This window comes from Setaria italica, chromosome VIII (assembly GCF_000263155.2).
Source record: "Setaria italica strain Yugu1 chromosome VIII, Setaria_italica_v2.0, whole genome shotgun sequence".
Lineage (NCBI taxonomy): Eukaryota > Viridiplantae > Streptophyta > Magnoliopsida > Poales > Poaceae > Setaria > Setaria italica.
In genome coordinates this window covers 10,283,930-10,296,885 of record NC_028457.1, presented here as the reverse complement: position 1 = coordinate 10,296,885, position 12,956 = coordinate 10,283,930, and the positions used below count along the sequence as shown (strand labels likewise).

General features: G+C 41.7%; 2 protein-coding genes and 1 pseudogene across 2 annotated transcripts; 2 read left to right on the top strand and 1 right to left on the bottom strand.

The window, feature by feature from the left end:
- Positions 1-398: 398 nt before the first annotated feature.
- Positions 399-2,059, bottom strand: LOC101760245 (60S ribosomal protein L18a). Its single transcript, XM_004978974.4, has 4 exons — positions 1,922-2,059; positions 1,686-1,801; positions 1,534-1,597; positions 399-1,082 (listed from the first exon to the last, which is right to left on the bottom strand). Exons 1-4 carry the CDS (start codon positions 1,934-1,936, stop codon positions 741-743), a joined length of 537 nt encoding a protein of 178 aa, XP_004979031.1. The 5' UTR covers positions 1,937-2,059; the 3' UTR covers positions 399-740.
- A 1,341-nt stretch (positions 2,060-3,400) lies between these two features.
- LOC101759834 (S-norcoclaurine synthase) lies at positions 3,401-4,251 on the top strand. The gene is made up of 2 exons (XM_004978973.4): positions 3,401-3,669; positions 3,753-4,251. Exons 1-2 carry the CDS (start codon positions 3,462-3,464, stop codon positions 4,043-4,045), a joined length of 501 nt encoding a protein of 166 aa, XP_004979030.1. The 5' UTR covers positions 3,401-3,461; the 3' UTR covers positions 4,046-4,251.
- Positions 4,252-5,055: 804 nt separating this feature from the next.
- LOC101758061 lies at positions 5,056-6,062 on the top strand (annotated as a pseudogene).
- Positions 6,063-12,956: the final 6,894 nt, after the last annotated feature.

The following is a 12,956-nucleotide window of genomic DNA, read 5'->3' as shown; positions in this document are numbered from 1 at the left end:
CAGTAAAGTCATACAAGAAAATGAGATAAACAAATTGATTGCAACAAGTCACAAAAAAGGAACAGATTATGTGGGAGGCACAAGAACATTTGAGAATTCAAAATGTAAACAAAGGTGGCATTACAAGTTTCAATAGCTGGAAGTCAAGTGTTCTTTTACTAGACAATGTTGGCAAGGATGCTCATCCATGAAACCAGATACTGGATAGGATTAGTTGAAACATCCAGCAGCAACAGTAATTTTGGCAACAGGGAAAAAAAGGAAACCAAATTTATTGTTGGTAACCTCGGCAAAGTTGCCATTCAAGTAACAGACATTTCTATCAACAGTAAAACATCACCACTTACTTAACACACCAAAAACACTACTACTAAGCATAGATAACACACTGAATAAAATGGGAAATCAATCAGATTAACAAATAACAATGACACGTACATTGGAAAACAACTTTCACAACATCATGTTGCGCCTGACTAGACAGACCAAAAGCAAACATTGATACCGTAGATGTTTAGGTAAAAATCAAAGCAGAAGGCATTTGAACTATCCATTATAAGGCAGCATATGACAAAAGGGGAACAGAAAAGAGGATATTCATCAAGCTAATAACGGCCTCCGCAAGGACCTAAAACTAAAATATAGAAACAATAGGTTGCATGTAGATATGATTAACCTGAACTAGCAACCCTCCAAACTGTTGCGCTTACAGATTAGGAAGGGAATCAGGATGAGTTGGATCACATGAACAAGTTGGGCCTTGAAGCCTTGAAGGTAGTCTTCAGCTTCCTGGTTGGTGGTCTGATCTTGCGCGACACAAGAGGGAACTTGATCTTGGCATTGTGGAACTGCTTGGTGTTGTCCCTCTTGCAGAGCTTGAAGTGGACCGTTGCTGTCTTGATGATTTGGATGCAGGGGGCCCTCACACGATGACGGGAGGCCATCTCATTGTACATCTGCTCCACGGCACCATTCAAGGTGGTGTCACGGTACTCCTTGTACATGTTGTGGTAACCTGTCCTGCTCTGGTAACGCAGCCAGATGCCGTAGTTCTTGATTGTGGTAGGATTACGCTCAAATATCTGAAAAATATCAACAATGTTTAGAAGTATACTTTACAAAGAAAACAAATTCTACATCAAGTGTTAAGGGCTAACAAGTGCTACACTGGATGAACATGTAACATTCAAATTTTTTACAATTTTGGGCAGCTGAAGACTTTTAGGATTGCAAGCACATCCTCATCCAGCTCTATTACAGCTGTAACATCTTGCATCTAGTGAAAGTACCACCAAGAAGACCCACTCAACAACAACCAAATACTTGAATCAGCTTGTCATTAACTATAATATTAAGCTACAGTATCAGACTACTGCACATCTCATTGCAAAGTCTGATCAACAGGGTCCGTACAAATAGCAGGTAAGGTAATACACCAAGCATTTATCACATATTTGCAATATTAAAAGCATTCGATCCACACGGATTCAGAAAGCATGGCAGCATTATCGGTAAGAGGTGAACGGGCTGTACCTCGTTGATGGCGAGAACCTGGCCATTGCTCTTCTTCACCTTCTTGAGCTTCCTCAGGAAATACCTGCGCGCACACAAGACATTGTCACACCAAAGCAACAATCAGAGAGACATGGCATCACCACGAGAGCGCAACTGCACAATGCACTGACCAGAACTTGGATTTGGCGCGGACCTCGTTGGTGGCCCAGAGCTTCATGCGGTAGATCTTGGGGTGTTCATCGCCGGGGGTCGGCAGCGCGCGACCCACCACCTGGTACTGATGGAACTGCGCGCTCCAAACAAATCACACAAACGCGACCGAGGTCAGCACCCACGCTGGGAAGAGCATGTACGCTCTAGATCGAAAGGAGCGCGGAGAAGACGGCGGCAGGGAAGAGAAGCTTACCCTGTGGGCGACCATTTCGGCGAGCTCGCAAAGGCAGAGGCGGCGGCGGCGAGGAGACCTAAACCTAAGAGGGGGGAGATGGCGGCCGACAAGGGAGGACGAGGCGGAGGATATTTATCGATGACGAAACCCTAATGGGCCAGGCCATTTTTTGGGCTTCATTTATTCGTTCCATTCAGTCAGTGTCGGTCGTGCATGGGCCGATGTAATTTCGGGCCGTTCGCGCGCTTCGATAGGCTTATGTATGTTTGTCACAAATGAAAGGATTTCAGCTCAATAAGGTTGAAAAAGCCTACTTCATCCATCCTAGGAAATTATCTAACGGTTCCAAAAAATTACAAAATTTCACATGAAACAATATATGTTCTCTACTACCTATACAAAAAGTTTTGTAGTCAAAACAAAACTCGACAGTCACTCTAACTCCAATTCTTATTGAATCCTTCTCAATGCTACTATTCTTCTTCTGAGATGCTTCGGTTTGTAAACATTGTATGTGACGAAATGTACGAAACCTTCTCAATTTTTTTCCACAGCCTCCACGTATGATATCATCACATCATGACAAATCTCATGATTTTTAGACTTCGCTTGCTTTTTTTACAATTTAAAATCATTCGGCCACATGTTCGTGGTCGTGTTTCCTAAACAAAATATTCGAAATTTCTTTTCATTTCGTAGGTCATGTCTCAAATTTGGATAAATAACATGAATATCATTTTTCTACTCATTTTATTCTATAATTTGAATCACTTGTAGTTCAAATTTGACTTATACCAAAATTTTGCTTGAAATACAATTAATTAAATAAATATAGCAAATAAATCCAAAAATATACCAAATTTTAACATGGAGTACCACATGTTGTATGTGGGGAGTAGAAAAATTTTCAAGGTGAAAAGAAGAAAAAACTTATTTTTTTGCTGAGTGTCAAAAAAAACACTCGGCAAACCCCCCTCTTTGCCGAGTGTCTTTTTTGACACTCGGCAAAACTCCCTCTTTGCCGAGTGTTTTTTTTTTACACTTGGCAAAGAGGAGGGTTTACCGAGTGTTTTTTATTTGCCGAGTATTTTTTCGTTGCCGAGTGTTTTTAGGTTGGAACTCGGCAAAGAGCTTGTTCGCCGAGTGCTCGAAAAAAAAACAATCGGCTAAGAAAAAACACTCATCAATTTTTAGCTTTCCCGTAGTGTTATATATATATATATATATATATATATATATATATATATATATATATATATATATATGACACTGAATAGACAGCTAGGAGCTAGCCCAATTTTTTTTAATTCAGTATGTAAAGGTCAAAGACTAGTCCAATACGGAATAAGATAGCTTGGGACTGAAAGTGAAATGGAATCTTATGGTTGGCTATATGAATAATACCTTATCAACTCAGCCATAAAATCTTGGGATGACACTGACACTGACACTAACATCTCAAGCACTATAGGCCATAAAATCTCTTCAACCTCCTGCCTGCAACTTCCCCAGAAGAAGAGTTTTATGTACAGAGAACTCACATTGGGGATACATTAGCATGGCTACAGAGCTCAACAAAGCAATGAAAGGGAGCCTTTGCCACGACTTGGTGACTGGGCTCGATGCTGCCGACGTGTGGGAGGTCTATGGAGGCCTCCTTGTTGGGAATTTGATCCCCAAATTGCTTCCTGAAGTGTTCTCCAAGGTTGAGCTTGTAGAGGGAGATGGTGGAGTTGGAACAGTCTTGCTTGTCACCTTTCCTCCAGGTTAGAACCTGAACAAATAAGCTTCCGTGAGGTAATGTGATCTCAGCTCCAACTAATTTTGTTTTTTGTGAATCATTTTTTAGGAACTCCAGGATCAGAAACTATGGAAGAAAAGTTCATCAAGGTCGATAATGAAAACTACATCAAGGAAGCACTAGTAACTAAAGGAGGTTTTCTAGACCATGGATTTCAGAAATACTTGGTACGAATTAAGATTATAGGAAAAGGAGAGAAAACATCTATAATAAGATCAACAATTGAATATGAAGTTGATCACGAGCATGCAAGCAACCCGCCTGTTCCCAGTACCAGTGGTTTAGCTGCTATTGCTGAGGCCATCACAAAATACATCAAGGAGCAGAAGGCCCTTGAGTAAGCTCCCAAGTACTAAACTACGAAAAGAAAAGAACCATGTCATGTATAGGTTTGATTGTGAAGATAGCATATATCAAAGAATAAATGGCATATGGTAGTGAGCAAGTTGAAATTGTGAGTGCAACTCATGCAATGTAAAATAAATGTAAGTTATGTGACACAAAATCAATTATTGGAGAAATTTGGACTTCGTGTCAGTGCTGTCAACATTTTCTCCAAAGAACGGTGTTCATTACCTCACTGCTATTTCACTAGTTTAGGCCACATGACCCAAACCTCATGAATAAATCCCATCGGTTTAACTTTGGAGCAGATTAGTTCAGAATAGGATAAGATACATCTCCAAGCTAGTGAAAGCGGAATGGCATCTTAGGATTCGAGTATATCATGTAAATGATAGCTTTTGAACTGAGAATTTCTGATTGGCACTCTTGTTGCATTCTTAAAGTAACACTGACACCTCAATTTTAACTGTAAATTCTCATTTTGCTACTGCCTGCAAAACTTCCAAGAAGGTTAGTATAGCACAGAGGGCTTGCGTGGTGAGTTCCTTAGCATGACCAGATGCCACAAATGCAATGTAAGGGTGATTTCTCCATGAGTATAAGAAGTAGTTAATTGCAAAGAAACTTTGTAGTTACAGAGGGGCTTTTCTGGCCTAAATATTTGCTACAGGATCTCCTGCCAAAAAGAAGGCTAGAAGCAATGAATTCAAAAGAGGATAAGATATGGCTTCGACTGAAAGTGAAATGTCATCTTGTCGTTTACTGTATATGAATAGTATACATATTAATTAAATTTAGAATTCTCCGCTGACACTCCTCGTAGTCTTGGTGACACCGACAAGCTCTTTTACAGTACACAATACTAGGCTATACTAGTGTTAAAAAGTAATCCGACGGTGAAGATTAATTGTACACTACTGAAACCTTCACATGTGGTATGGGTAGTATACATGAGTAGTTTTGGTAGTATAAAGGTATCATGGTAAAAGAACACAAATGGCATCACTATAATTTTATTTTTGACACTAGCATAAATTTTAAAAGACCATTCCATTTGAAATATCACTTTTTATAATGTAATAATTACTCAATTATCTATAATAATAAATAGTTAGATCTAATATATATACTACATACTACTAAGTAGTAGAGCTCGACAATGACACCTCAAGATCTTGGCCATAAAATCTCATGTTGCTCCTGCCTGCAACTTCCACAGAAGGAAAGTCTGCACAGATAACTCACATTAGGGATACCTTAGCATAGCTACAGATCACCAAAGCAATGAAAGGGAGCCTTTGCCATGAGTACGAGACTGAACTTCCAGCTGCCGATGTGTGGGAGGTCTATGGAGGCCTTCTTGCCGGGCAGTTTGTTCCCCAACTAGTTCCTGTAGTGTATTCGAAGGTTGAACTAGTAGAGGGAGATGGTGGCGTTGGAACAGTCTTGCTTGTCTCCTTTCCTCCGGGTTAGAACCGTACCTGAATACATGAGCTTCCATGAGGTGTGATATGATCTCAGCTCCAACTAATTCCTTTTGGTGATTCATTTCGCTAGGAACTCCCGGGTCTCGTACTTTCAAAGAAAAGTTCATCAAGATAGATAATGAAAACTACGTCAAGGAGGCACTAATAATCGAAGGAGGCTTTCTAGATCGTGGTTTTCAGAAATATTTGATACGAATCGAGATTATTGGAAAGGAAGAGAAGACATCCATAGCAAGATCAACCGTTTGAGTATGAAGTTGATCATGGGCATAAAAACAACCCCCCTGTTGCCAGTACCAGTGGTTTAGCTGCTATTGCTGAGGCCATCACAAAGTATATCAAGCAGAAGAAATCTCAAGCTCTGGGACAACTTTCAGAAGAACAAAGCATCCAACTGAATTGAACGCAAAACAAGTTGGAGCAAAGCCCCTTCTACTTCTTATTCACTATGTTACTATCTATGTCGCGAATGTTGCTTCAACTTATTGCCCTGCATACTGCCATACTTGCACAGGCATGCATCTACATAAATATAAACAAATGGTGAGAAGGTACCTTGTTTGCTTTAGGCGTGAAATTTTCACAATAATAGTAACACATTTTTTCTTGTCTTTTTTTGACATACTGTTGCTTAACCTACAGCCGCTCTACTCTTCCACAATCATGGGCCATGATTGGAATTCACCCAGACAACAATAGGATTAGCTCTACATTTCACAACCATCTAAAACAACCATTGCAGCGCCCAAAATTACTGTGAAATTCATTCAACTCCATCACGAGAGTTCACAGGGAATTAAGGAAAGAGCGAGAGGGTGACAATTTACCTGGAGCAAGCCCCATACAGTTCCCGAAATAGCTCAAGTGCGTGGCATGGCTGCCGGCCGGATCCATGGAGCTGAGGTGGTGCGGGGACAAGGGGTTAGTCGAACAGGGGTGACAAGAGAGGCGTGAGAGTATGGGAGGAGAGCTAGATGCGATAAACAAAGCTTATGGGCGTGATTGGATGGCTGGGCCTCCTCAACCTTCCCTGCATCCGTGAGCCAGGCCGCCCGATGCCAGGCCGCCCCTGGCCGGTTGCATGCAACGCAACATGATTGGTTGCATGCACGTATGGATACAGGTTGCTCCGAGTTGCTGTTTGGTCCAAGTTGCTCTGCTGCAAAGCTAGCACTCCAGCAGCTTTTCTCCTCTGCATGCTTTCCCAAGAGGCTCATTCTTGCACCGCAGGAGCCAGGCTCGCTGGAAACAGCCGATTCTCACGTTTCCTGGAGCTGGCTGCGGGAGCATCTTTGCACGCCGAGAGCCTGGCTCAGTGGCCGGAGCAGGCAACCAAACTAGCACTCCCTGCATCTCACGTGCCTCGTTCACCTCCATGCACGGAACCAATCAGGCCATATATAACTCACCGGAGACGAGTAGTGACCCGTCGGTGGCTGGAATTGATACGACCAGCACTGTAACATACATATGCGGGGGTTGGGGGATGGGGTTTTGTCTCGAGCTCGCCGATCTAAATCCGTGGTAACGAAAAGCGTCAACTCACAGGATGTAAGAACAGTCAGTTTTGGGAGCCGGCAGTCGACTGAGCAATGACAATAGAGGGAGAGTCAGCGCTGCAGGTGGAACGGCGGTATAGATGATTAGATGGGCCAAGCACAATGAGCGGCCCGAAGCACAGCTCTAACAAGCATAGTACTAATATGATCCAACCTTATGTGACTATTATCTATATAGATGGTAGTAAGCCAGATTGTTTCGCGGGGGTAAACGTCTGCTGGACAAAACTGAGCCTAATGGCCAGGCCGAATTAGGCCAGCTCTTGAGTACAATTTAAAAAAAAGGCAAATTCTATTTGGGATGAAAGTTGTAGATCCAATGAAGTTGAAGATGAACATGTTCAGTCAAATTTGAAAGACTCTGTCGCATATAGTGGAAGTGCACGTGTGGCACGCACTTGATATAAAAAGGGAGTACATACAAGTGTTAATCAGTATGCATGTAAAAAAAATATTAAAGTAAATCTAATTGTAAAAACATCAATATTTCTCATAATCCTTCATGCAGAAACCTACTTGACATTAACATGAAGCTATCATTTAGAGTTAAAAAGGTGATACAAAATACACATTCTATTAATTCAAGAGTAGTGCCACTTAATGCAAGGACTAATTGAGCAGGACAAACAAAAGTTAGTGAAAGAACTGCGGGGGTGGCTTCGGCTTCTAGAGGCGGGAGCTCTGCTGCAGCTTCGTCTTCTGGCGCGGGGTACAACTCGTAGACACCGTCGGCGAGATGCAACTCTACACGAAATGCAAATGCAAGGGTTAGCACTTTAGACGGTTATTTCAACAACAACACTTGCAAGTTTTTAGCCCAGAAGGTTGTAGCAAAGCTACGGATAAAGTGAGGAAGTTCACTTGAGTTGGAGAAGAACAAGGTAAAAGGGTTGGATGGAAAGGAGCTTGTGATCTGACCCTTAGACTAGAGGAATAGATGTGCTGGGGGTGTCACACCCGGTTTTAAGGATAATACCAAGTGCTACCTATATGTATGCCAGGATCAAGTTTCATACATATAGTGACATCATTAGTGAATAACAACAACAGTATCACGTAAAAAGATACAAAGACTTACGAAACCATCAGAGATATACAGCTTAATTATGGAAACGGAGGCTCCAAACTTCACAGGCAATCGACTGGGGGCTGCGTACGCCTAGGACTCAGCACCATCTTCACAACAACTTCATAGCAGCTTCTTCTTCTGAGCAACGTTGTGTATAGCAAGGGTGAGCACTTGTCGTACTCAGCAAGTGTGAGGAGAATATGAATGCAAGGGTTAAACAAGGAAAGGCTGACCGGTTGACTGCATTAAGCATTTTTAGTTGGTCAAATTTTATTAGCACCTAATTACTAAGGTATAAGTATATACCAACCCACAATTAATATAAACATAAATATAAGCCATAAGCATATGGCACAACCAAAACCATAGCATAAACCACAATTTAAATCCATCTTCAAGTATATTACTCATTTGAGGGTCCAGGCCGCTCTTAACCGTGAGCACGGCTGATCGATCAGTTTTACACTCTGCAGAGGTTGCACATCTTTACCCACAAGTCGCGTAAAAGTTCAAAAGAACTTTAGACCCAACCACGCTTGTGCTGATCAGGCACAATACCACACTTCCGAGGTGTGATTGCATAGGGACGCTACGAGGCCTTTACAAAGATTCATTAGTCAGTGGTAACCCGCTAAGGTTTCGGTGTCTGGCGTGCACCACCCATCCCAGGTAAGTTGCAACGACTCAGTCCCCCCTCTTGCCTCATCACGAGTAAGGTCACCCCAGACTAAGGTTTCTAATTAATTAGCCAAGACCAGAGCCATTTAGTCTTGTGGTAGCACTATTTTCCTGGGTGGTCGCTCCATGTTCCAATTAAATATTGTAATCTTGTATTAACAAAAGGTATATCATAAATAGAATAAGTTCATCATGTTGTTCGTTAGAACCACCATAACCCAAGTATAGCAGCTAAGCATAGCTACCCAACAAAAAGGTAAACCCAGGTTGGCAAGGGATAATCATAAAAACTAGGCAAACCTTAATAGGACCCAACAAATTTAATGCAAGCATATGCAATAGTGATTAAACAAAGTTATTGGGACAAAAGCACAAGGACACACTTGCCTTTCTCCAGCGACAAGTTACTTCTTACTGCTCTTCGGCTCTTGCTCTCTTGAAACTCTTAATCTTCAAAGCTTTCGAACAGCGATCCTTCTACTCAAAGCAATCACCGGCACAATCATACAAGCAAACAAACAAATACAACTAAGAGTAGTACACCAAAACAAAAGACATGCTTTAAAAGAGCGTAATAAAAGAACATGGCTCGATTCTAGGATTACGCGGACGCAGGAACGCTTACAACGGAACTATGGTTGAAAAGATAAAGCTATCGAGAGTTTTGAATTATAAAAGAAAGATAAGAGCTACAAGCTTTGTTTATTTTAGTTGAGAAAAGCAATGTAAAGATATTTCAGAGAAATATCCTTAGTTAGAATTAATCAAGTCATATTTATATTTTCATAAGAAAAGATGGTGTAAAGCTTAGTCCAATTTTATTTATAAATATTTGAGTACAATTTATGCAAATTAAACATTTAATTTAAAAATAAGATACATGTAGACATCTAAGTGTATAGCTTTACATCTCGAGTTCAACTAAGTAGATTAAATTCAGAACACATTTATATTTATATTAGCCAAATTAATATTTAATTATGAAAACTCGAGATATAACCTATACAGATTTTATTTAGAAAACAAATTGAATAAACATTAATCAAATTGAATTTAATTTATGAAACGCCGAGGTATAACTCTAAGTGGCTTTTAATTGGAAGAATTATTTAGATAGGCATTAATCCAATTAACTTTAGTTTATGAAAAACCGATATATAACCTAATTGGCTTTTATTTAGAAGAGGGTATGAAGTAGGCATTAATCAAATTAACAATTATTATGAAAAACGATGTTTAACACTAAATAGATTTTATTTAGAGAACAACTCGTTTGTCAGGCATTAATCAATTTTAATATAAATTTTATTTTCAAAAACATGTGTGAAGGAAAACATTACCACTAACGTGTAATTTACATTGTTATGCATCTAACGCAACTTGAACGGATTAAAACGGAGCTAAAACGTAGAATCTATGGGTTAAACAACGTTGCAGGGGCCTAAACGTAATTAACCGTAGACCTCAGGGGTTAGCAAGGAAAATTTGCAAGACACCAGGAATAGTACTCGCAAATAATAGAAATAACAGGGTTAGATCCAAAAGATTGTGAGGCTCGGTTTAAATTCAATGGGACCGGAAAGATCGAGGGGTTTTCTGTGAAGTTGCCAAGACACAAGAAATAAGCTGAAAATTTGAGTTTTCCTCAGGGGCCTAATAGCAAAATCACCAACTCATCTTCAACCTCACGGTTGAACTGCCCGACCGGCCCTCCCGGGCTTCCCGGCGGCGCTGGCCGGCGACGGCGGCCGGGGCCGGGCCAGGCCAGGGGCGCGGCGGCGCTAGGTGCGCAAGGCGCGCCGGCGGCGGCGGGCAGCTGCAGCGCACGGCGGGCGAGCTGGGCGAACCAGGCGGCAGCCATGGTTCTCGGTTGTTTACAGAAACAGAAAAACAAACAGGAGAGAGAAAGATGGGAAAACTGGAAACGAAGCCCGATCTCGCGCATGAACGGCAAAATGGAACGATATCGACGAGGCGAACAAGATGGTATGCTCACCTTCGGCAAGAGATGAACAATGGCGGCGGAAAAGCTCGCCGGAGTTGGGGAAGACGACGGAGCCGACATCGGATTCATGCAATCCACCACACCACGGCGTAGAGCTCGAAGAGAGGAACTCCATGGTGGTGTCGGTTTTCGCCGGAAGTCCACGGTTTCGCCGGAAAAGCTCGCCGGAGTTTGACGAAGACCGAACTTTGACTTCAGATCTACGGAGCTAGGAGATGCAACTCGTAAAAAGGTTTTCAGATCTGAAATCCTCGCGTCGAGACGAATGCGGTGATATATATATACGCCACACTCGGAAAAAGATATTTTCGAGTTGACTTTTTGTTTTTCGGAATTTTCTAAATTTATTTATCTGCGCGAAAACAATTCCAGAAATAGCCGGACTCATTTTCTAAAGCGAGAAAAATACCTCGAAAATTCCGAAAAATCTGAGATAAATCTCAGAGATGGATTGGGATGCAAGGAATCCAAATAAAATACCTGGATCTCGTGAAAAGGATTTTAGAACCTTCCAAAAATTGGATTTAGCTCTAGAAAAAGGAGAATAAATTCCAGAAAAAGATGGAAAATCCTCACAAGGGTCTGGGCAACGTCTAAACGCATTTTTCAAACTTTTGCACTCAAGAAACACCAAGATGCAGCGACATGAATGCACAAACATAGAACAACATTATTTAATTTAGAAAAGCAAACAATTATTTTTCCTATACTAAATTTCCTGTAAAGAAAAATAAATGTTGAGAAAATTATTGTTTATTTATTCTTTTTATTCACATCCTGAAATTCGGAAATTTCATGGTGTGAGACGAAGACCGAACTTTGACTTCAGATCTACGGAGTTAGGAGATGCAACTCGTAAAAAGGTTTTCAGATCTGAAATCCTCGCGTCGAGACGAACGCGGTGATATATATATACGCCACACTCGGAAAAAGATATTTTCGAGTTGACTTTTTGTTTTTCAAAATTTTCTGAATTTATTTATCTGCGCGAAAACAATTCCAGAAATAGCCGGACTCATTTTCTAAAGCGAGAAAAATACCTAGAAAATTCCGAAAAATCTGAATCTCAGAGATGGATTGGGATGCAAGGAATCCAAATAAAATACTTGGATCTCGTGAAAAGGATTTTAGAACCTTCCAAAAATTAGATTTAGCTCTAGGAAAAGGAGAATAAATTCCAGAAAAAGATGGAAAATCCTCACAAGGGTCTGGGCAACGTCTAAACGCATTTTTCAAACTTTTGCACTCAAGAAACACCAAGATGCAGCGACATGAATGCACAAACATAGAACAACATTATTTAATTTAGAAAAGCAAACAATTATTTTTCCTATACTAAATTTCCTGTAAAGAAAAATAAATGTTGGGAAAATTTTAAAATTATGAGAAAATTATTATTTATTTATTCTTTTTATTCACATCCTGAAATTCGGAAATTTCAGGGTGTGACAGGGGGTCCTCAAACTTAACGCAGAGAAGTCCCCAAATGTTTACACATATACCCTTGGGTCTAGGAAAAAGGATACAGCCGAGCCTTCGGGCGAGGCGGAGAAAGGGTCGGCGAAACAGACAGGGTCGGGCGAGATGGAGAAAAGGGGTCAGTCGGATGGATAGGGTCAGACGAGGCGGACAAAGGGTCGGACAAACGGAAGGGGTCGGACGAGGCGGACAAGGGGTCGGACGAACGGAAGGGGTCGGACGAGGCGGAAAAAGGGGTCGGCAGCTTACCTTTGGTTCACAGGTGAAGCTTGGGGTCGGGAAGGAGCAGACTTGGGCGGAGGATGGAAACTCGAAGACTTGGGTAGGCGATGCCCGGCATTGCTCCGGCGATGGCAGCGCTTCTTGTGGAAACAAGCAAGCTCCTGCGCAGCGTGGAGGAGTAAGCGGCGGGGCGGATTGGAAGGGCGGGCGTGGAGTGGAGAGGAGAGTTCCTAAGGGACTTAAGCTGTAGCGCTTTGAGCACGAAACAGAGAGCAAGGCGGAAGGGCAGTGATGGCGAAGGGGACTCCAGCGGAGCTCTGGCATTCCCTTTAATAGCTGCGTGGAAGAGAGAGAAGGTTGGGGTGGCGCGAAGACCGGAAAGAAGTGATCGAGTGCTCTGCCGGGGCG

Bases quoted from the DNA above. Each gene is read 5' to 3' on its own strand.
- LOC101760245 (XM_004978974.4), bottom strand. The intron at 1,598-1,685 runs GTCAGTGCATTG...GTGTGCGCGCAG, and splicing joins CGCGCCAAATCCAAGTTCTG to GTATTTCCTGAGGAAGCTCA. The intron at 1,083-1,533 runs GTACAGCCCGTT...GATATTTTTCAG, and splicing joins AGGTTCTCGCCATCAACGAG to ATATTTGAGCGTAATCCTAC.
- LOC101759834 (XM_004978973.4), top strand. From the start codon at position 3,462: ATGGCTACAGAGCTCAACAAAGCAATGAAAGGGAGCCTTTGCCACGAC. The intron at 3,670-3,752 runs GTTAGAACCTGA...ATCATTTTTTAG, and splicing joins GCTTGTCACCTTTCCTCCAG to GAACTCCAGGATCAGAAACT.